The following is a 25010-nucleotide window of genomic DNA, read 5'->3' as shown; positions in this document are numbered from 1 at the left end:
ATTGATTAAACTAATCCAATATCTGGAAACATTCTTTTTTAATCTTCACTTTGCCTTTTATGCAGCTTGAAATTTGGAAGACTCTTCTTTGAAGTGGAGCAGGGTTGAGTCTGAAAAGAACAAACAGTTTCCCAGACAGATGTGTGAAGAAATGCCTGGAGCTATGTGCTTCTCGCTGGGGTTAGATGTGCGGGGGCCAGAGAGTTAAATATACAGCAATGTGAAATATGAATATTCTTTCGCCTCCATGGGGAATTTTGTCCCGATAGTAAAAAGGAAGGGAGGAAGCCATTCTTCTGTTTTCCCGGTTCCTCTGCCTCCTCTCGTAGCTTATACTCATTTGCATTGTGTTGCCTGTTACGCCATTCCGAGATTTTTCTTGAGACTCACGTGTAAAAACAGCAATGGTGGGCTTCCCTGGTGGCGCAGTGGTTGGGAGTCCGCCTGCCGATGCAGGGAACGTGGGTTCGAGCCCCGGTCCGGGAAGATCCCACATGCCGCGGAGCGGCTGGGCCCGTGAGCCGTGGCCGCTGAGCCTGCGCGTCCGGAGCCTGTGCTCCGCAGCAAGAGAAGCCACCGCAATGAGATGCCCACGCACCGCAACGAAGAGTAGGCCCCGCTCGCCGCAACTAGAGAAAGCCCGCGCGCAGCAGTGAAGACCCAACACAGCCAAAAATAGATTAATTTTAAAAAAACACGATTTCTTAATGATATTTCTTTTCCTTTTATTTTTTCACTCCTATGCAGTGATGGTAAAAGCCAGCTTGACATTTCTAAAAAGTTGTTTTGTTTCAATTACAGAGTCTCCATGGCAACGGCATCATCCCAGGTGCTAATTCCTGAAATCAACCTCAACGACACCTTTGACACCTTTGCCTTAGATTTTTCCCGAGAGAAGAAATTGCTAGAATGTCTGGATTACCTTACAGGTATTGTCTTTTGCGTTTTCTTTAATACTGGGTACGTTCAGTGATACTTCATTAGGAATGAAGTCTAATATCCCCGTAAAACATTTTTGGTATTCCTTTGGTTTGTCTGTTTGTTTGTTTGTTTTCCAAGCAAAATAATTCAGTCCAAGACTAAACTGGGGACAGAGGCAAAAAGAGAATCTCGGTCACTGAAAGCATACTGACCACCATTTCCCGCACTCTCGGCGTGTGGGTACCGCACGTGATACCTCTGTTGGCCATCAGAGAGGTACATGGGGCAGCGTGGCTGTTTTCCATTTCATGTCAGCAAGGCAGATGAATCTCACAGTGCCTTGGCAGAGAAAAACTTCGCAGCTAACTCTAATGGGGTATCTGCTCTGCCCTGGCTCTTTGTGTGTGTTTAATCTTCCCAACATCGAATTGAGGTTAAAGTACTATAATCCTCATTTTGCAAACGACAGAGGTCATCCATCTTGCTGGAGGTCAGATAGCTAGGGAGAGGCAGAATTAGGATTTAGCTCAGGTCTGTACAGACTCCAGAGACCTCCTTACTTTCTAGTAAAAGACTCAATTTCGTCTTGGCAAAGGTCACCATGGCAGATGTCCCAAAAATCACACTTGTGTTCCTGGTGCCACGTTTCACTTCTGTGCTTTTTGATAGGCATTTTTTGGGGGGGTGGGCGTGGGGGGGGGGGTGAGGTCAAGCTTAAAAAACGAAAGCAGCCATAATAAAAGAAACCTCTGGCTACTCCTTTTCCTAACCATGCTTCCAAATTTTTCTTAGCCGTCGACCGCTAAGGCAAGAACTGACCACATTCGCTCATAGAACGTGGACTGTTTAGATGACTTTATTTGTGTTATCCAGAGCCGTGGGTGCCGCGGGGAATTCAGTGAAGCTCCGCGTCTACAGTGAAGCCAGCTGTGCACTGAATTTAGAATGTGCCACTTTCAAGAGACCACATCCCTAACTTAGCGCGGCACCAGTGTCTCCACCCTCATTGTGTATGTGTGCTCGTGGGAGAGCAGTTGGGAAAGGGGAAGCAGGAGAGACGGAGCATTGGGTGATGTTTATTTTTACAGTCTGTGGCTAGAAAGCAAAGGATTTCTACGTTCAAGGAGCACTGTACCCAGATCAGTGTTTTTCTTTGCCTGGACCCGAGGTGCCGGTTTTAGCCTTGGTGCATTTGCAAAGGGAGGCGAGTCACCCCAGAAACATCTTCTTATCTTAGGTGATTCTTTCACACCATACGATGCCTATGAAGGAAGAAATAAGTTGACTCAAAAAGCAAGTCCAGTAAGAAACCAAACTCGATTTCAACTATTTATGAACGTAGCTTTTCACTCTGAGATTTACCTCAACTGACACCATGCCACAGAACTTTCTAGGATGACAGAAACACTCTGCACTGTCCAGTAGGATACCTGCTAGCCACGTAGGGCTGTGTTGAAAACCTGAAATGTGGTTAGTGAGTTTTTACTTTTGTTTCACTTTAGTTAAAGTGAAATGTGAAGGGCCACACGGAGCTCGTGGCTACTGTGTTGGACCAGGCAGGTGAGCCTTTCTCGGGCGGAGATGCTTTCTGTGATGGCATCCTATTAAAAATCTCCTGTTTTCTTATATCATTTGGGAATGAGTGTGGTCACAGCAACAGAAAATCCAGTTAGCAGTGACTAAACCCATCAGACAGTGTTCCTATCACAGAAACAGGAGAACAGAGGCTTCTGTTGCCGTCCGGGGCTGGGCAGCGGTTCAGTGATGACGTCGGACCCCAGGCTCTTTCTCTTTTTGTGCTCTGCCACCGTCATTGTCTTGCCACGTGACTGCAGAACTACTCCACCTCCAAGCGTTATGCCCAAGTTACGGACAAAAAGAGAGGGACAGACGGGAAATGATGACCAAAATCTCTGTCAGCCAAGTCTGTTTATGAGGAAAACCAAAAGCTTGCTCTGAAGGTCCATCTTGCAAACTTCCACTCGTGTCTTGTGGGCTCGATCCATGTCATAAGGTCACGCCCAAGGGCAGAGAAGACCAAAACATGTTGGGCTGGGCACGTGGCCATTCTGCACAGAATCAGTGTCTTATTGTCAAGAATGGCCTTCCCATTTCCCCAAAATTGTTGAAGAGCATTTCAATAACGTATGCCCATTCTAATCTCTATGTGAATGCCAGAGTACCGACTGCAGGGGAAACTGTGAAAGTGGTTTGCACTGACTTGTAGAGTGTACGCCATATATCATCCCGATGGCTGTTTATGCCAAACTAAAGACCATATGGGGTACCTGCTATTACGCCTTCTTAGCTGTCCCCCTCCGATACAAATTTGGACCATTTCTAGACATAACATCGATCCTGGCCATAACATACAATGCTTGGCTGATAACTGCCAAGTCCAAATAGTTTATCAGACGTTCGTAAGCGGGAACTGGAGTGTTTGTGGAGTATTAACCCACCATTTCTTGTGTCCTGTTTATGACAGAGGCAAGAAAATAACAGCTCTGGTATACCAACTGCATGAATATTGAAACTGGCAGTGTGCTGCTGTTCTCGTTTACTGTACGCTGGATATTGACTTTTCAGGACAAACCCATTGGCTTTATAATCAAAACAGGGTTAGTCTGCCTGGCTGTGAAAACAAGATTTTTTTTTTCCGCCTCTGACATGCCTCTCTAAATGGTATGTCAAGTGAATAACCTGGAGGGGTGACATTCCCTCCCTGATTACAGCCCCTGCCACGTGTCTCCCAGCTCCCTGCCTATTTCAAACACAGTGTTCTTTTTATTTAATCATGTATTGCAATGCAGAGAGAACCAAATCTTTCTACGTTGGTTGATGGAGAAATAATTCAGTGAACTGTTTAGATGATGGGAGAGTAAATATTTCTCCACTGACCCATGCAGGGTGATCCCACACTGGCAGGGACCACACGGACAGTAATAAGCATGTTTATGATGCAGCTGGGCCTCCTCCGTGGAAGGCGTCTCTCGATCGGTAGCACTTATTCATCCGAGTCACAGCACATGGCACTGAATCTTTGTTTTTCACTAATGAATTCTACCATTTTTTTCATTTTTTAAAAAATTTCAGCTTTATTAAGGTATAACCGACAAATAAAATTGTAAGATATTTAAAGTATACATCTTAGTGATTTAAGTTTTGTGTTTTCGGATCTTGTTAAAGAAACCTTTCCCCATCCTGAGTCACAAAGATATTCTGCTTCTTCCATAGCCTCACTGTTTTACTTTTCCATTTATATCTTTAAGCTATCTGAAGTTTACCTTTAGTATTTAGAGTAAGGTAGGGATTTAGCTGAATTTTTCGTCGTATTTTGAACCAGTTTTATCAACATAATTTCTAAGCCATCTGTTCTTTCCTCATGAAGATGGCTTTGCCACCTTTGTGGTGCTGCCTTTTTTGTACGTCACGTTCTACGTATCATGGGTCTATTTCCAAGCTTTCTATCTGTTCTTTTTTTTTTTAAACATCTTTATTGGAGTATAATTGCTTTACAATGTTGTGTTAGCTTCTGCTATATAACAAAGTGAATCAGCTATACGTATGCATATGTCTCCACATCCCCTCCCTCTTGCGTCCCCCTCCCTCCCACCCGCCCTATCCCACCCCTCTAGGTGGTCACAGAGCACCGAGCTGATCTCCCTGTGCTATGCGGCTGCTTCCCACTAAGCTATCTGTTTTACGTTTGGTAGTGTATATATGTCCATGCCACTCTCTCACTTCGTCCCAGCTTCCCCTTCCCCCTCCCCGTGTCCTCAAGCCCATTCTCTACGTCTGCATCTTTATTCCTGTCCTGCCCCTAGGTTTTTCAGAACCTTTTTTTTTCCCCCTTAGATTCCATATATATGTGTTAGCACACGGTATTTGTCTTTCTCCTTCTGACTGACTTCACTCTGTATGACAGACTCTAGGTCCATCCACCTCACTACAAATAACTTCAGTTTCGTTTCTTTTTATGGCTGAGTAATATTCCATTGTATATACGTGCCACATCTTCTTTATCCATTCATCTGTCGATGGACACTTAGGTTGCTTCCGTGTCCTGGCCATTGTAAATAGAGCTGCAGTGAACATTGTGGTGCATGACTCTTTTTGAATTATGGTTTTCTCAGGGTATATGCCCAGTAGTGGGATTGCTGGGTCGTATGGTAATTCTCTTTTTAGTTCTTTAAGGAACCTCCATACTGTTCTCCACAGTGGCTGTATCAATTTACATTCCCACCAACAATGCAAGAGGGTTCCCTTTTCTCCACACCCTCTCCAGCATTTATTGTTTGTAGATTTTTTGATGATGGCCATTCTGACTAGTGTGAGGTGACACCTCATTGTAGTTTTTTGTTTGTTTGTGTTTGTTTTTGTTTTTTGGCGGTACGCGGGCCTCTCACTATTGTGGCCTCTCCCGTTGCGGAGCACAGGCTCCGGACGCGCAGGCTCAGCGGCCATGGCTCACGGGCCCAGCCGCTCCGCGGCACGTGGGATCCTCCCGGACCGGGGCACGAACCCGTGTCCCCTGCATCGGCAGGCGGACTCTCAACCACTGCGCCACCAGGGAAGCCCACCTCATTGTAGTTTTGATTTGCACTTCTCTAACGAGTGGCAATGCTGAGCATCCTTTCATGTGTTTGTTGGCAAGCTGTATATCTTCTTTGGAGAAATGTCCGTTTAGGGCTTCTGCGTATTTTTGGATTGGGTGGTTCTTTTGATATTGAGCTGCATGAGCTGCTTGTATATTTTGGAGATTAATTCTTGGCTTCATGTGCAAATATCTTCTCCCATTCTGAGGGTTGTCTTTTCGTCTTGTTTATGGTTTCCTTTGCTGTGCAAAAGCTTTGAAGTTTCATTAGGTCCCATTTGTTTATTTTTGTTTTTATTTCCATTTCTCGAGGAGGTGGGTCCAAAAGGATCTTGCTGTGATTTATGTCATAGAGTGTTCTGCCTATGTTTTCCTCTAAGTTTTATAGTGCCTGGCCTTACATTTAGGTCTTTAATCCATTTTGAGTTTATTTTTGTGTATGGTGTTAGCGAGTGTTCTAATTTCATTCTTTTCCGTGTAGCTGTCCAGTTTTCCCAGCACCACTTATTGAAGAGGCTGTCTTTTCTCCGTTGTATATTCCTGCCTCCTTTATCAAAAATAAGGTGACCGTAGGTGCCGTGGGTTTCTCTCTGGGCTTTCTATCCTGTTGCATTGATCTATATTTCAGTTTTTGTTGACACTAAATCTTGCATGTGGATATTTCAGGAGACAGATGTATGAAGTCATATTCCAGAAAGAACGCTTTAAGGCTCTGTAGAGCCCCCCCTTCTATCTTGATGCACAACTTTCTTTTTCAAGTTATCTCTCGTTTTTAATTTACTTTGTTGAAGTATAGGTGATTTACAATGTTGTGTTAGTTTCAGGTGTACAGCAAAGTGATTCAGTTATACATACATATATATATATATACACACACACACACACACATATATACACACACACACACACATATATATAGTATACACAAGCTTCCGGCAAAACCCAAATGAACTTTTTAGCCAACCCAATATATTCTTTTTCATCTTCTTTTGCATTATGGTTTATCACAGGATATTGAATATGGTTCCCTGTACTATACAGTAGCACCTTGCTGTTTATTCATTCTATATATAATAGTTGGCATCTGCTAGTCCCAAACTCCCAATCCATCCCTCCCGCACCTCCCCTCCCCCTTGGCCAGCACAAGTCTGTTCTCTGTGTCTGTGAGTCTGTTTCTCTTTCATAGATAAGTTCATCTGTGTCATATTTTAGATTCCACATGTAAGTGGTATCATATGGTATTTGTCTTTGTCTGCCTGACTTACTTCACTTAATATGATAATCTCTAAGTCCACGGCACATGGCATTATTTCATTTTATGGCTGTGTAGTATCCCTTAATGCACACCGTGACGCAGTGGCTGCTGCAATAATGTCTGTGGAGTTCAGTAATCAATAGACTGAGCTGGGCTAGCTGACTTTATGCCACAGATGTAAAAGGGACTTGCTTCGCACGGTATGTGTCCCGCATGTATCGTCAAGTGGCAAGGTGCAGAGTACTGAAACAATTCAAGTTTTAAATTTTACCATTTTCATAAACTTTCCTCCCTCTTGGGGTTTCTTTAGGACTAAGCCATCCTCATCGAAGTTTCACGCAGGAAAGAGTTCTCTAAAAGTGTAAGCAAACGTTGCTCATCGGTCGGACGCAGATGTATTTTCTCGTTTTGAAGTTAGGTTCTGGTGTACAGAAGAATGGAAGAAAAGGCCTGGATCGACGCTTTAAACCAGGGCTCGGCAAACGCTGACTGTAAAGGGCCAGATGGTAAATATTTTAGTCTTTGCAGGACATATGGTTGCAACTACTCAATTCTGCTATTGCACAAAGGCAGCCAGAGACAGTCCATAAGTGAATGAGCCTGGCCGTGTTCCAATAAAACTTTATTTACAAAAACAGGCCATGGGCCAGATTGGGCCCATAGCCATAGCTTGCCAGCTCCTGCTGTAAAATATTATTGCCGGTGCAAAGCACTCACTGCCTAGGCTTTTTCTTGCTCACAGACTCGTCTCATAAAAGCAGTTATTGAAATCAGTCCAGTAGAAGTCCGCTTAAAATCATCATTTGGGCAGGATTTAGACTTCTCCACTCCAGAATGTGTTCAAGACGTAAAACAGCAGCCTTCCCCAACGGTAAGTTAATCAAATGCCAAGGCATCCTGTTTTTCTTGAGGAAGGAAAATGTACTTCTTAGATATGACTGATTGGCAATCATGTTCTTAATTTGACATACCACCTATCAACTGAAAAATGAGAAGAAAACTGAATCACACTAACACATTTTTATAAGGCCTCAAAACATGTAATGAAAGAAAATTTTCAACACTTATCTGACTGATATGTTATGGGATAACAAACATCAGTATTTTTGCAGTTGGGCGCCTGAATATAAAAATACGTGGCATCTTGTAGCTCAGAGGTTGGCTAACTGGCTCACATGCCAAATCTGGTCCTCACTTGTTTTTGTAAATAAAGTTCTACTGGAACCTGGCCAGGCCTACCTGAGTACCCATTGTCTCTGGCTGCTTTCACAGTACAGAGGCAGAGTTGAGTAGTTGCAACAGAGACCAGAGGACCCACAAAGCCTAAAATATTTACCATCTAGCTCTTTACCGACAGAGTTTGCCATCCCCACAATGGGGATGAAATGACAGGAGTTCATCTTTGTCTACTTTTTGTTTGACATGTTTTCTTTCATGAATAAGAGTTTGTTTGCTTACCCTTCTGAACATGCTTTCATGATAAATAGAAGATACTGGCTGGCTGAAGTCACACTACCTGGGAAAAATCACAGTGATATAACCAGCCAAGCAAATGTTCTTTGGATTGGCATCGTCATCTCTCGGATAGTTCTGATGGATGTGTTTTAAAAGGCCTGCTTTGACTGTCAAACAAACATCTCCTTTGAAATGTATCCCAGAGGTGTCTGCTTCTCTGCTGATGACCGTCTTGCTCCCCACAGCTCCCAACCCTCCCACAATTAGAGAAGAGCTCTGCACGGCTTCCTATGACACCATCACCGTTCACTGGACCTCCGATGACGAATTCAGTGTGGTTTCCTACGAGCTCCAGTACACCATATTCACCGGACAAGCCAATGTTGTGAGTGAGTATCGCACGCCCTCTTGACTTCTCTGTTTGGTGACTCTTCTCAGGTCGATTGCATTTCTGAATTTAAATATCAAGGGAAGACGAGGACGGAAAGAGTACACGATATTTATCGGCTTGTCCTTCCTAACCAAGAAGATGGTAGCACTCACTCGTACTGTGCTAGGAAAAATAACAGGCCAGATGGCGTTGAAAATTCTTGATCTCTAGCAAACCACATGGACGACTCTTACAAACATATTGTTAAAGGAATCGGGAAGCAAAAGGATGAATGCACTAGGAGTCTGTTTGTACATAAGTTAAAGATAAAAAGCTCTTGTGTTTAGAGATGTATACATAGGTGTAAAAACTATAAATAAAAGTCAGGATGATGGTTGCCTCTTGGATGGGAGGGCAGTAGCACCACTGGAAAAACATGGGGAGATCATGGGGTTAACAGCACTTTCTGGGTGGGAGTTATGTGGTTTAGTCATTATATCATACATTAAGTTTTCTTTTCTGAGTGTTGCTTCAGAATTTTTTTGTTGTTATTAACCTTGGGTCTATGTCACTTTGTTTTAGTTTTTATTTCATATTAGAGTATAGTTGACTTACAGTGTTGTGTTAGTTTCGGGTGTATGGCAAAGTGATTCAGTTATACAGATACGTATCTCCATTACTTTACAGATTCTTTTCTCATATAGTTTATTAGAGAATAGTGACTAGAGTTCCCTGTGCTGTACAGTAGGCCCTTGTTGGTTATCTGTTGTATATATAGTAGTGTGTAGATGTTAATCCCAAACTCCTAATCTATCCCTCCCCCGACCTCTCCCCGTTGGTAACCATAAGTTTGTTTTTGAAGTCTGTGAGTCTGTTCCTGTTCTGTACACACGTTCATTGGTATCTTTTTTTTTAGATTCCACATAGAAGTGATATCACAGGGTACTTGTCTTTCTGACTTACGTCACTTAGGATGATAATCTCTAGGTCCATCCATGTTGCCGCAAATGGCATTATTTCGTTTTTTATGACTAGTTATTACAGGATAGTGAATACAGTTCCCTGTGCTATACAATAGGACCTTGTTGTTTATCCATTCCGTATGTACTAGTTTGCGTCTGCTAGTCCCAAACTCCCACTCCATCCCTACCCTGCCCCCACCCCCACTTGGCAACCACAAGTCTGTTCTCTGTGTCAGTCTGTTTCTGATTCTTAGAGAAGTTCATTTGTGTCATAGTTTAGATTCCACATGTAAGTGATATCACGTGGTATTTGTTTTTCTCTTTCTGACTTACTTTGCTTTAGTATGAGCATCTCGAGGTCCATCCATGTTGCTGCAAATGGCATTATTTCATTCTTTTTTATGTCTGAGTACTGTTCCATTGTGTGTATGTGCCAAATCTTCATTATTCACTCCTCTGTCGATGGACATATTTAGGTTGCTTCCACGCTTTGGCTATTGTAAATGGTGCTGCAGTGAACACTGGGGTGCATGTATCTTTTCAAATTATGGTTTTCTCTGGATATACGCCCCGGAGTGGGATTGCTGGATCATGTGGTATAGTTCTATTTTAAGTTCTTTTCGGGAACCTCCATACTGTTCTCCATAATGGTTGTACCAATTCACATTCCCACCAACAGCATAGGAGGGTTCCCTTCTCTCCACACCCTCTCCAGCATTTATGGTTTGTAGATTTTTTTAATGATGGCCATTCTGAGCCATGTGAGCTGATACCTCGTGGTCGTTTTGATTTGCATTTCTCTAATAATTAGTGATGCTGAGCATCTTTTCATGTGCTTTTTGGCCATCTGTACGTCTTCTTTGGAGAAATGTCTCTTTAGAGCTTCTGCCCATTTGTTCACTGGGTTTTTTTTTTTTTTGGATATTGAGCTGAATGAGCTGCTTTTGTATGTTGTGGAGATTAATCCTTTGTCAGTTGCTTTGTTTGCAAATATTTTCTCCCATTTTGTGGGTTGTCCTTTTGTTTTGTTGATGGTTTCCTTTGCTGTGCAAAAGCTTTTAAGTTTAATTAGGTCCCATTTGTTTATTTTTATTTTCATTACTCCAGGAGGTGGATCCAAAAAGATACTGTTGCAATTTATGCAAAGATCGTTCTGCCTGTATTTTCCTCCGAGAGTTTTATAGTATCTGGTCTTACATTTAGGTCTTTAATCCATCTTGAGTTCATTTTTGTGTATAGTGTTAGAGAATGTTCTCATTTCATTCTTCAACATGTAGCTGTCCAGTTTTCGCTGCAACACTTATTGAAGAGGCTGTCTCTTCTCCACTGTATGTCCTTGTGGGTTTATTTCTGGACTTCCTGTCCTGTCCCACTGATCTATATTTCTGTTTCTCTGCCAGTGCCATACTGTTTTGATGGCTGTGGCTTTGTAGTCAAGGAGCCTGATTCCTCCAGCTCTGTTTTCCTTTCTCAGGATTGCTTTGGCTATTCGGGGTTTTTTGTGTTTCCATCCAAATTTAAAATTTTTTTGCTCTAGTTCTGTGAAAGATGCCATTGGTAATTTAATAGGGATTGCATTGCATCTGTAGCTTGCCTTAGGTAGTATACTCATTTTGACAATATACTGATTCTTCCAATTCAAGAACAATATTGATTTTTCCAATTCCTCTCCATCTGTGTGGGTCATCTTCAGTTTCTTTCATCGGCATCTTATAGTTTTCGAGTACAGGTATTTTGGCTCCTTGGGTAGGTTTATTCTTAGGAATTTTATTCTTTTTGATGTGATGGTACATGGGATCGTTTCCTTAATTTCTCTTTCTGACCTGTCATCGTTAACATACAGAAATGCAAGAGATTTCTGTGTATTAATTCTATAAGCTGCAACTTTACCAGATTCATTGACGAGCTCAAGTAGTTTTCTGGTAGCATCTGTAGGACTTTCTATGTATAGTATTGTGTCCTCTGTAAACAGTGGCAGTTTTACTTCTTTTCCAGTTGGGATTCCTTTTATTTCTTTTTCTTCTCTGATTGCCAAGGCTAGGACTTCCAAAGCTATGTTGAAGACAAGTGGTGGGCCTGGGCATCCTTGTCTTGTTCCTGATCTTAGAGGAAATGCTTTTGGCTTTTCACTGTTGAGTATCATGTTAGCTGTGGGTTTGTCATAGATGGCCTCTATTATGTTGAGGCTCTGTGCCCACTTTCTGGAGAGGTTTTTTATCATAAATGAATGCTGAATTTTGTCAGAAGCTTTTTCTGCATCTATTGAGATGATCATATGGTTTTTATTCTTCAATTTGTTAATGTGGTGTATCACACTGGTTGATTTGCGGATACTGAAGAATCCTTGCATCCCTGGGATGAATCCCACTTGATCACGGTGTATGATCCTTTTACTGTACTGTCGGGTTCGGTTCGCTAGTATTATGTTGAGGAATTTTGCATCTGTATTCTTCAGGAATATTGGCCTGTAATTTTCTTTTTTTTTTGCGCTATCTTTGTTTGGTCTTGGTATCAGGGTGATGGTGGCCTCGTAGAATGAGTTTGGGGGTGTTCCCTCCTCTGCGATTTTTTTGGAATAGTTTCAGAATGATAGGTGTTAACTCTTCTCTAAATGCTTGGCAGAATTCGCCTGTGAAGCCATCTGCTCTTGTGATTTAAAAACTCCCAACAAACAAAAGTCCATTTTCAATTTCAGTACTTGTGATTGGTCTGTTCACAGTTTCTATTTCTGCTTGGTTCAGTCTTGGGAGATGGTACCTTTCTACGAATTTGTCCATTTCTTCCAGATTGCCCATTTTATTGGCATAGAGTTGCCTGTAGTAATCTCTCATGATCCTTTGTATTTCTGTGGTGCCTGTTGTAACTTCAACTTTTTCATTTCTAATTTTATGGATTAGAGCCTTCTCCCTTTTTTTCTTGATGAGTCTGGCTAAAGATTTGTCAATTTTGTTTACGTATTCTTTGTCTCTATCTCATTTCTTTCTGCTCTGATCTTTAGGGTTTCTTTCCTTCTACTAACTTTGGGTTTTGTCTCTTCTTCTTTCTCTAGTTGCTTTAGGCATAAGGTTAAGTTGTTTATTTGAGATTTTTCTTGTTTCCCGAGGTAAGATAGTATTGCTATAAACTTCCCTCTTACAGTCGCTTCTGCTGTGTCCCGTAGGTCTTGGGTCATCAGGCTTTCGTTTGTCTCTAGGTATTTTTTCATTTCTTCTTTGATTTCTTCAGTGATCCATTGGTTGGTTAGTAGCATATTGTTTCACCTCCACGTGTTTGTGTTTTTTACAGTTGTTTTTTTTTTTGTAGTTGATTTCTAATCTGATAGCGTTGTAGTTGGAGAAGACGCTTGATACGAGTTCAATTTTCTTAAATTTACCGAGGCTTGCTTTGTGACTCAGCATGGTGATCTCTCCTGGAGAATGTTATATGTGCCTTTGAGAAGAATGTGTATTCTGCTGCTTTCAGATGGAATGTTCTATAAATGTCAATTAAGTCCGTCTGGTCTCATGTGTCATTTAAGGCCTGTGTTTCCTTATTGAGTTTCTGTCTGGATGATCTGTCCGTTGATGTAAGTGGGGTGTTAAAGTCCCCCACTATTACTGTGTTACTGTTGATTTCTCCTTTTATGGCTGTTAGCATTTGCCTTATATACTGAGGTGCTCCTTTGTTGGGTGCATATACATTTACAATTGTTTTATCCTCTTCATGGCTTGATCCTTTGATCACTGCATATGTATAGTGTCCTTCGTTGTCTCTTGTAACAGTCTTGATTTTAAAGCCTATTTTGTCTGACATGAGTATTGCTACTCCAGCTTTCTTTTGATTCCCGTTTGCATGGAATACCTTTTTCCATCTTCTCACTTTCAGTCTGTTTGTGTCCCTAGGCCTGAAGTGGGTCTCTTGTAGACAGCACATATACGGGATTTATTTTTGTATCCATTCAGCCAGTTTATGTCTTTTGGTCAGAGTATTTAATCCTTTTACATTTCAGGTAATTATCAATATGTATGTTCTTACTGCCATCTTGTTCATTGTTGTGGATTTGTTTTTGTAAGTCTTTTTTCTTCCCTTCCTCTTCTGTTCGCTTCTCTTGTGATTTGATGACTGTCTTTAGTGTTGTGTTTGCATTGCTTTTTCTTTTTTAATTCATTACTCTGAATTCTTCTTCAGGTAGGTTGCGTATCTCCACTTCACTTAGTTGTTCTTCTGGGGTTTTATCTTGTTCCTTTGTCTGGGATATATTTCTCTGCCGTCTCATTTTGTGTAACTGTCTGTGTTTGTGGTCTCTGGTTTCTCAGGCTGCACGTTTGTAGTTCCCTCTTTCTTCTGGTGTCCGCACCCTGGTGGGTGAGACTGGTCCAGAGGCTTGTGCAGGCTTCCTGGTGGGAGGGACTGTTGCCTGCCCCCTGGTGGGCAGGGCCACGTCAAGAGGTGCATTTAGGGGAGACTTTGTGCTCAGGACGACTTCAGGCAGACTGTCTGCTGATGGGCGGGGCTGTGTTCCCACCCTGTCCATTGTTTGGCCTGAGGTGTACCAGCACTGGACCCAGGCGGTGGTGGGGGGGCGGGGGGGCAAGGTCTCGGTGCCAAAATGGCGATCTCCGGGAGAGCGCACGCCGATGAGTATTTCCTGGGGCCTCTGGCCCTTGCCCCTCCAGTGAGCCCCAGCCAACCCCCAACTCCCTAGGAGGCCCTCCAAGACCCACAGGTAGGTCTGACCCAGGCTCCTGTCGAGTCACTGCTTTGCCCTGGGTCCCAGTTCACAGGAAACCTCATGTGTGCCCTCCAAGAGTGGAGTCTCTGTTTCCACCTGTCCTGTGGGGCTCCTGCACTCAAGCCCTACTGGTCTTCAAAGCCAAATGCTCTGGGGGCTCCTCCTCCTGATGCCAGACCCCGCAGGCTGGGGAGCCTGAAGTGGGGCTCAGAACACTTACTTGCGTAAGAGAACCTCTGCAATATAATGATTTTCCATTTTCTGGGTCACCCATCTGGCGGGCATGGGATCTGATTACATCGCAGAAGCACCCCTCCTACTGTCTTGTTGTGGCTTCTTCTGTCTTTGGATGTAGAATATCTTTTTTGGTAGGTCCTAGTCTTTTTTGTCAGTGGTTGTTCAGCAGTTTTGATTTGGGTGCTTTCATGAGAGGAGGTGAGCTCAAGTTCTTCTCCTCTGCCATCTTGTCTCCGGAATCTATTTCACATTCTTTTTTAAAGGATTTAATGAAATGAATAGCCGAAGAATACCAAATACCTGGTCTCATTCAGAGGCGAGCAGGGCCATCTTCTGAAACATTAACAATTGGCCCCCACCTAGGAAGAATCTTAGACCTTATCTGAGACACAGAGAAGCCCCTCTCTCACTGGGGCCCATGAGATATTCCGTATCGGCGACAATGTGATGATCTAGGATAGCAGCAAGTAGCTGGTCAGAGAGATGATAATAGAGGAAGCACTCCCTCTCACCCCGCGGTTATCTGAGTTAAGTACATGGCAAAGGACGAGAAGAAATGTATTTTTAGGGGAGCAAGTTGGAAAGCCTCTTTAGCAAATAAAAATAGAATATGCCAAAGTAGAAGAGGCTAGAATAGCACTAGTCACTTTTCGACAAAGAAATGTTTTGAATAAATCCATACCAACCTTGCTTTCCTTATACAAACCTTTTTGTAACTACACTGTTCTTCCCTAGCACAAGTAATTCTGAGGCACATGACGCTTCAAGTAGAAATCTGATTTAGGAGTAATTAAAAGAGTGATGCAGAAAGGCCCACACCTCTAAGGGGCTAAAGTGTAAGTGACTCATACCAACAAATGGCCCCCCCCCCCCCCATATCCCCTTTCCCCAGCTTCCCCTCCTGACCCCTCTGACCTTTCACTCCTTAATCAGCCTGCCTTGGAAGCTTTTCTTAAAATCCTACTTAGCTTTTATCACAGTCTTCTAAGAAGGTGTAATTCTGGAGCAAAAGGGAAAATCATGAAACGTTGAGAACAGCTTTGGCAAGCTGCCTGAGTAGGTGGAAGGCGTAGGGAGGGCAGAGATGGCATAACCAAAAGGTCTTGGGGCAAGTGACCACTAAGTCTTGAAAGAGAGTGGGTGCCTATCAGTACAGTAGAAAGGCACACCAGCCAGCCATGTTAAGCAAACCTACAGAGACAGAAGGTGGCAGGGTGCAGTGGGAGACCTCGTCTAATTAAGCCTGACTAGAGAGTTGAGTGAGGAAGGGGAGACGGTGAGAAATGAAGATAGAGAAACAGAACCAGGACTCAACCCCGTACAGGTCTAGTTCTTACTGTTTGTGCGTCTGGAGTCAGCTGGGGGTCAGCTAACCTGCTGGTGTGGGTTAGGCTCCCTCGCAGCTCAGGCTGGTAACTGGCGCATCTCCACTGCTGGACAGCTCTCTCCTGCAATCTACCTCAAGCATGTTCTCCAGGGGACTGCAGAGGTGAAGGCAGATGGCTGGGCCCAGTTGCCCACACGCTTTGCAAGCCTGTCTTTGTCACGTCAGCTGACATGCCATTGGCCAAACCCATTCCCACGAGTGAGCCTGGAGTCACAGTGAGAGGCCTGCAAGGTTATATAGCAAACAAAATGCGGGGATACAGCAAGAAGGAAGGGGGTGGGGCCAGAGGGCCATCTACTATAGAGCCTTAGCTCCGTACCAGCACGTCATTCCATCCCCAAGATGAAAGGAAGATACCTGTTGCTTGAAACTCAGGGTTTCCCAGGTGACTAAACTGTGACTACCTTGACTTCCATGCTGTTGGCGTGGAAAAATATACCAAAAAAAGACACAAGAATGGAATAGATGAGAAAAGGCCACACCTGTAGAAATCCAACAACAATACTACTGAAATTAGAGCTTTACGTTGGGTGATGCCAGAGAAGGGGATTTCTTCCCAGAAAGCAGTTACCACAAGGAAATAAATGCACGTGGCTTAACGAAGGTTACAGACCTGCCCTTTGTTGTTGTTGTTCTTATAATTTTTTTTTTTATCGAAGTGTGGTTGATTTACAATATTGTGTTAGTCGCAGGTGTACAGCAAAGTTTCAGTTATTTTTTCAGATTATCTTGTAAGAACCTATAATGGAAAATAATACAGTTCCCTGTGCTATATACCGTAGGTCCTTGTGTAGCTAGTATTTTTAATTTCTATTTTATATTGGAGTATAGTTGATCTACAGTGTTGTGTTAGTTTCAGGTGTACAGCAAAGTGATTTCGTTATACGTCTATCCATTCTTTTTCAGATTCTCTTCCCATATAGGTTGTTACAGAATACTGAGTAGAATCCTGTGTGCTGTACAGGGCAAGATCTGCCTTATTTAAAACGTAGATGCTAAAAAGGCCTGTCCTCCCAGGACAGATGGAAACCAGTGACACTGCACTTGTTCATCTAACGGGGGTACTCTAGTGAGCTTGTTAGTATCAGCATTTGTTTGTCTCTTTAATGTCTATTAAAGCAGTAGAGTGAAGTGCCAAGGCCTACAGGATCGAATTGCAACAATGCAAGAATAAATTTAGGGCTTCCCTCGTGGCGCAGTGGTTGGGAGTCCGCCTGCCGATGCGGGGGACCCGGGTTCGTGCCCCGGTCCGGGAGGATCCCACGTGCCGCGGAGCGGCTGGGCCCGTGAGCCATGGCCGCCGAGCCTGCGCGTCCGGAGCCTGTGCTCCGCAACGGGAGGGGCCACAGCAGTGAGAGGCCCGCGTACCGCCAAAAAAAAAAAAAAAAAAAAGAAGAAGAAATTTAGATGAATGGTAACTGAGATGTAAACATTCTCAGATTATTTTTTCTTTTCTAATTTAATCTTTATTTTAGATTGGAGGATAGTTGATTTACAATGCAGCATTAGTTTCAGGCATACAGCAAAGTGTATCAGTTATACAGATACGTATATCCATTACTTTACAGATTCTTTTCTCATATAGGCTTTTAGAGAATAGTGACTAGAGTTCCCTGTGCTGTACAGTAGGTCCTTGTGGGTTATCTGTGGTATATATAGTAGTGTGTAGATGTTAATCCCAAACTCCTAATCTACCCGTCTCCCGACCTCTCCCCTTCGGTAACCACAAGTTTGCTTCTGAAGTCTGTGAGTCTGTTTCTGTTCTGTACACAAGTTCATTGGTATCATTTCTTTTAGACTCCACGTAGAAATGATATCATATGGTACTTGTCTTTCTCTTTGACTTACTTCACTTAGTATGATAATCTCTAGGTCCATCCATGTTGCTGCCAGTGGCATTATTTCATCCTTTTCTTATGGTTGAGTACTGTTCCACTGTGTATATGTACCACATCTTCTTTATTCATTCCCCTGTTGATGGACGTTTAGGTTTGCTTCCATGTCCGTGCTATTGTAAACAGTGCTGCACTGAACGCTGGGGTGCACGTTTTTTTTCAAGTTATGATTTTCTCCTGATCTATGCCCAGGAGTGGGATGGCTGGGTCATATGGTCGTTTTAGTTTTAGTTTTTTAAGGAACCGCCATACTGTTCTCTATAGTGGCTGCACCAATTTACATTCCCACCAGCAGTGCAGGAGGGTTCCCTTTTCTCCACACCCCCTCCAGCGTTTGTTATTTATTTGTAGATTTTTTGATGATGGCCATTCTGACCAGTGTGAGGTGACACCTCATTGTGGTTTTCACTTGCAATTCTCTAATGATTAGCGAGGTTGGGCATCTTTTGATGTGCTTTTGGGCCATAGATAATTTTTTTCTTAACTATTACGCAGAGTTGTAGTGATTGATTGAGGGAGATCTGGATTTGAATCCCAGCTTTGGACCTCACTAGCTCTATAATTTGGGGCAAATTACTGAACATCCTCTGTTTCTTCATCTGTAAGAAGAGGTAATGTTTTAACCTCACATGGCTGAGACATTAAAAGTAGAGGTCTTAGCCCTGTGTTTGCCAGCGTTAGCGCATAGCTATTCAAAGTTACTGTTCCTACAAAAATATAGCCTAGGCTCACCCGTCATTATATTTTTTGTCGTATCCTAAAGGTCGGTCATGCAGTCTGCCCGGATTATCTACATAATGGCATTTTATACAGTCTTCTCGTGAAAGGCCTTCCTCGCATGTTGTTTGTTCTTCTGTCCCACCGTTTGAAAGGACCATCCTTTGCAGATGTTCTATCGAATGATAAGAGCTAAGAGTACAAACGCTACTGTCCCTAGGTCACAGTTCCTGCACTTGTCATAATAAATTCTAGTTCATTGCCCTCAAGTGACTTTAGTGAAGGAGAATTCGATACTGTCTATCTATGGAGCTTTTTAATCTTGTAAAAGGACTCTCTCTAATCAAATTCATACACTCTTAATGACAGTTAATTTTTTATTTTTCGTTGTTATGAACAGGCTTACGACTACAGATGTTAACGAACTGCTTATGAGAAATAGCTATGTATTCAATTTTACAGTTTTTTCCAGAACTACTTTGAATGCATCATTGCACATCTTCAGTTGGAGCCTTCCTTCTCCTAGCAGCCTATTATTTTTATTCTTGGCAAAAGTCAAAAGATCCGTGTCTTCAAGCCTTCATGGCAAAGTAATTATCTGTATTTAATTTGCGTTAGTCATTTTGAAAACATGCATGAAAGTTATGAAACATATACTATGTGGATTGAGAAGGAGGAAAAGAATGTTCACTTACGTCCAATCTGTTCAAAGAAACAAAGGGTGTGAGAAGCTGGTGTGCAGCCTCTCTGAAGGGCGTCCGTGTTGCATAATGTTTTATACATAATGTTTCACGGTAAGATGACAGGCAGTTGCTCTGAAGTCCCAGACGTAGCTCGGATCTTGTGAGGAGCGGCATTATGTAGGGAGATGCTTCCGACCCCTCGTCAATGAGAGAGAAACAGTACAAAGTCACAAAACTCAATTATTGTATATTATGAACCGATCACCTGCCAAGTTGCACTGTTGTTTGTTTGAATACTTCAAGCTGAATTGGAGAAGGTGAGTGTTGGCACTCCCTCCAAGATGACTGGAAACGAATTGAGAGAAAAGTAGAGGTTTCAGTCAGGACAGTTATATGGATGTTTCGTAAAGCGATGAATGAATAAAACCTGGTCAACGGTCTCAGCACAGTGGGGTGGGTATCAAGGCAGAGAAGTCTGGCGCTTGGCACCATAGGCAAGAAGTTAAGTGGTGCTGGCACTAGACCAACACTAGCAATGCAATAATGGTGTGCGCTGAGGCATCCCACCAACTGCACCCCCGAAAGAGAACGGTCGATGTTGCTTTCTTGGCGTTTGTAATCAACCTCTCAGTTATGACCTTGGCCATGATAATAATATAAAGGTAAGCCTAAGCAGTTAGCGTTAGCATTCATCAAAGCAGATTGTCCCAGGGTAAAGATAGACAGCCAATCAAATTTTACTACTCCATAAACACTTTGTTCTTTTAATATCCAAGTAAAATAATTAATTAGTGACCTGTTCGCAAACTCATCAGGATGGCCAGCGTCCCTCTTTTGGTTTGGAAAAGTTTTCTGAAACATATTAAATCTTTTTCTGTTGGGTTAAGGCTTCGGATTGTGAGCCAAGTTGGAGTCTGCAGCGATTTCAGACATCTGCTCTACGATGTTGCTGAAAGCATTCCGCCACCGCATTTAATAAACCCAGCTTTGGGGTTGTACAGTGATGTAAAGTTTATTGAAACATTTTTACATTTGCTTTCTTTGACCACAATACTCATTTCGCTGTAACATATGCAATTAAATAGGAACAGTGTAAACACAGTGACATCGATAGGATTCTCATTTGATTATGCTGTTACTGTTTGCATTTGTGCCGGACTGCTGTTGACAAAGGTCTAGGAATATGAGTGCATTGCCCTAGGCAGTGGAAAAGCTCATCGTTTTGTTCTGTTGCTTAATTTTTTTATTGGAGTATAGTTGATTTACAATGTCGTGTTAGTTTCAGGTGTACACAGCACAGTGATTCAGTTAGTTACACATACATATATTTTTTCAGAGTCTTTTCCCTTATAGGTTATCACAGAATATTGAGTAGCGGTCCCTGTGCTATATATAGTAGGAGGTTGTTGAGTATCTGTTTCATATAGAATAGTGTGCATATGTTCATCCCAAACTCCCAATTTGTCCCTTCGCCTTTGGTAACTGTAAGTTTGTTTTCTGTGTCTGTTGCTTTATTACTAGTGTAATGCTCTTATTAAATATCTAACGTGAGTTACACGCGCTGCCAGGGCTTCCGCTTTGGGACTAGAAGGGCCAGCTTCCGGGCAGCAGGAGCTCAGGCTCCAGAGTACTCGCTGGGATTTGGGCTTCAGGAGAATGTGGGGCTACGTCCGTGCTGACGGGACCTGGGTTTGCTCAGGATCTGCCCAGGGAGGCACTACTGGGAGTAAAAGTTCCCTGACCAGGGATCGAACCCGCGCCCCCTGCGGTAGGAGCACGGAGTCTTAACCACTGGACAGCCAGGCAATTAAGAAGAGGCTTCACCCGGTGGGGGGGGGGGGGGGGAGGGCAGTGACAAGGAGGGTAAGAAAAAGCATGCTTTCATGAGGCTGTACATGAGAGGATCCAGCATGGGAGTGAGCACACCATACTGCACAGAGGCGGTCAACGCCAGAGGGGATCCTAAAGTTGGCATGAGGCAGCAGAGAAACCCTGAGTCAAAGAAGCAGCTCACTGCAGTGAGCGGAGAATCTACAGCTTACAAGTGGGAGAAGAAAAAGATGTCCGAGAGACACACAAGGCCCCTCGTCTGGATTTCGAGTGCTGAGAGTGGGACAAAGAGGAGAAGAGTGGAAAAACCATCTGGCCCACTGTAGCTCCCCAAAGCACAGGCCCAGCCTGTGCTGGGGAAAGGGGAACAGGTGCGATGTGCATTGAGGTTGAAAGTAACGGGGAAGTTGTGAAATAATTCTGAGGGATCATTAAGGGATGGAAGAAGAATATTGGACAAAGCAAGGGGGAAAACAGAAATTGGAAAAAAATTAAGTTTGCGGTTAAGACTTGCTTGACAACATATATATCCCACCCACTCCATCCATACACACACGCCAAGCTCGTTTTAAAGACATTTGGATTTGGTGGGAAGATGGCAGAGTGGAAGGACGTGTGGTCACTCCCTCTTGCGAGAGCACCTGAATCACAACTAACTGCTGGACGGTCATCAACAGGAAGACACTGGAACTCACTGGAAAAGATACTCCACATCCCTAAGACAAAGTAGAAGCTAGAGTGAGACAGTGGGAGGGCTGCAATCACAATGAAATCAAATCCCATAACCCCTGGGTGGGTGGCTCACAGACGACTGGAGAACACTTATACCACAGAAGTGGTATAAGTACCCCTGGAGTGAAGTTTCTGAGCCCCACGTCAGGTTTCCCAACCTAGGGGTCTGACAATGGGAGGAGGAATCCCCAGAGAATCGGACTTCAGAGGCTAGCTGTATTTGATTGCAGGACTGGGGGAAACAGAGACTCCACTCCTGGAGGGCACACACAAGGTAGTGTGCACATCCGAACCCGGGGGGAGGGAGCAGTGACCCCATAGGAGACTGGACCAGACCTACCTGCTGGTGTTGGAGGGTCTCCTGCAGAGGCGGGGAGGGGCTGTGGCTCTCCGCAGGGACCCTGGCAGCAGAGGTTCGGGGAAGTGCTCCTTGGCAGGAGCCCTCCCAGAGTCCGCCCTTAGCCCCACGAAAGAGCCTGTGGCCTCCACTGCTGGGTCACCTCAGGCCAAACAACGAACAGGGAGTGAACTCAGCCCCACCCATCAGCCGACAAGCAGATTAAAGTTTTACTGCTCTCTGCCCACCAGAGCAACAGCCAGCTCTACCCACCACCAGTCCCTCCCATCAGGAAGCTTGCACAAGCCTCTGAGATAGCCTCATCCACCAGAGGGCAGACAACGGAAGCAGGGAGAACTACAGTCCTGCAGCCTGTGGAACAAAAACCACATTCACAGAAGACAAGATGAAAAGGCAGAGGGCTATGTACCAGATGAAGGAACAAGATAAAACCCCAGGAAAAACAACTAAATGAGGTGGAGACAGGCAACCTTCCAGAAAAAGAATGGAGGCAAAGGTAGTGAAGATGCAAGAAATGTTTCACGAAGACCTAGAAGACTTAAAGAACAAACAAACAGAGATGAACAATACAATAACTGAAAGGAAAACTACGCTAGAAGGAATCAATAGCAGAATAACTGAGGCAGAAGAACGGATTAAGTGACCTGGAAGACAGAATGGTGGAATTCACTGCCGCGGAACAGAATAAAGAAAAAGGAATGAAAAGAAATGAAGACTGCCTAAGAGACCTCTGGGACAACATTATACACACCAACATTCCCATTAGAGGGGTCCCAGAAGGAGTAGAGAGAGAGAAGGGACCAGAGAAAATACGTCAAGAGATTAGAGTCAAAAAACTTCCCTAACATGGGAAAGGAAATAGCCCCCCCAAGTCCAGGAAGCGCAGAGTCCCAGGCAGGATGAGCCCAAGGAGAAACACGCCGAGACACATAGTAAGCAAACTGGCAAAAATTAAAGACAAAGAAAAATTACTGAAAGCAGCAAGGGAAGAACGACAAATAACATACAAGGGAACTCCCGTAAGGTTAACAGCTGATCTCTCAGCAGAAACTCTGCAAGCCAGAACGGAGTGGCATGGTATGTTTAAAGTGCTGAAAGGGAAGAACCTACAACCAAGATTACTCTACCGGGCAAGGATCTCATTCAGATTCAGTGGAGCAATCAAAAGCTTTACAGACAAGCAAAAGCTAAGAGAATTCAGCACCACCAAACCAGCTCTGCAACACATGCTAAAGGAACTTCTCTAAGTGGGAGACACAACAGAAGAAAAGGACCTACAAAACCAAACCCATAGCAATTAAGAAAATGGTAATAGAAACATACATATCAATAATTACCTTAAAAGTGAATGGGTTAAATGCTCCAACCCAAAGACACAGGCTCACTGAATGGATACGAAAACAAGACCCATATTTATATACGCTGTCTACAAGAGACCCACTTCAGACCTAGGGACACATACAGCCGGAAAGTGAGGGGATGGAAAAAGATATTCCATGCAAATGGAAATCAAAAGAAAGCTGGAGCAGCAATGCTCATATCAGACAAAATAGACTTTAAAAGAAAGAATGTTACAAGAGACAAGAAAGGATACTACATAATGATCAAGGGATCAACCCAAGAAGATGTAACAATTATAAATAAATATTCACCCAACATAGCACCTCAATACGTAAGGCAACTGCTAACAGCTATAAAAGAGGCAATTGACGGTAACATAGTGATAGTGGCGGACCCTTAACACCTCACACCAATGGACAGATCATCCAGACAGAAAATTAGCAAGCAAACACAAGCTCTAAATGACACAATAGACCAGCTAGATTTAATTGATATTTTTACAACATTTCACCCAAAAGTGGCAGAATACACTTTATTCTGAAGTGCACATGGAACATTCTCCAGGACAGATCATATCTTGGGTTACAAATCAAGCCTTGGTAAATTTAAGAAAATTGAAATCATATCAAGCATCTTTTCCAACCACAACACTATGAGATTAGAAATAAATTACAGGGGAAAAAACCCATAAAAGCCACACACACGTGGAGGGTAAACACTACGCTACTAAATAACCACGAGATCACTGAAGAAACCAAAGAGAACAAGACAAGTCTGTCCACTCTCACCACTCTTATTCAACATAGTCTTGGAAGTTTTAGCCATAGCAATCAGAGAAGAAAAAGAAATAAAAAGACTCCAAATCAGAAAAGAAGAAGTAAAACTGTCACTGTTTGCAGGTGACATGATACTATACATAGACAGTCCTAAAGATGCCACCAGAAAACTACTAGAACTAATGAATGAATTTCGTACAGTTGCAGGATACAAAATTAATGCACAGAAATCTCTGGCATTCCTATACACCAGCAACGAAAGATCAGAAAGAGGAATTAAGGAAACAATCCCATTCGCCCCTGCAACAAAAAGAATTACAAACCTAGGAAGAAACCTACCAAAGGAGGTAAAAGACCTATACTCAGAAAACTATAGGACACTGATGAAAGAAAGCAAAGATGACACAAACAGATGGAGAGATACACCGTCTGCTCTTGGATTGGAAGAATCAATATTGTGAAAATGACTATACTTCCCAAAACAATCTACAGATTCAGTGAAATCCCTGTCAAATTACCGATGGCTTTTTTTTTTTTTTTTTTTTTTTTTTTTTTTTTTTTTTTACAGAACTAGGACCAAAAAATCTTAAAATTTGTATGGAGACACCAAAGACTCCAAATAGCCAAAGCAATTTTGAGGGGAAAAAACGGAGCTCGAACAACCAGGCTCCCTGACTTCAGACTATACTACAGAGCTATAGTAATCAAGACAGTATGATACTGGCACGAAAACAGAAATATAGATCAATGCAACAGGAGGGAAAGCCCAGAGATAAACCCACACAC

The 25010-nt window shown here is 43.1% G+C and overlaps 1 protein-coding gene across 2 annotated transcripts in view; it reads left to right on the top strand.

The window, feature by feature from the left end:
• MID1 (midline 1) overlaps positions 1 to 25010 on the top strand; it is a 177470-nt gene that overhangs the window by 137394 nt on the left and 15066 nt on the right. For both annotated transcript variants that reach the window (XM_082865238.1, XM_082865239.1), the window contains 2 exons: positions 802 to 929; positions 8471 to 8614. In XM_082865238.1, the coding sequence (XP_082721364.1) occupies positions 802 to 929; positions 8471 to 8614 (272 nt within the window). The remainder of the gene's footprint in view (positions 1 to 801; positions 930 to 8470; positions 8615 to 25010) is intronic.

The sequence above is a fragment of the Leucopleurus acutus genome (genome assembly GCF_964270905.1).
Source record: "Leucopleurus acutus genome assembly, chromosome: X".
NCBI lineage: Eukaryota > Metazoa > Chordata > Mammalia > Artiodactyla > Delphinidae > Leucopleurus > Leucopleurus acutus.
Note: the sequence above shows the minus strand (reverse complement) of the source record. Positions and strands in the feature narration are given on the sequence as shown.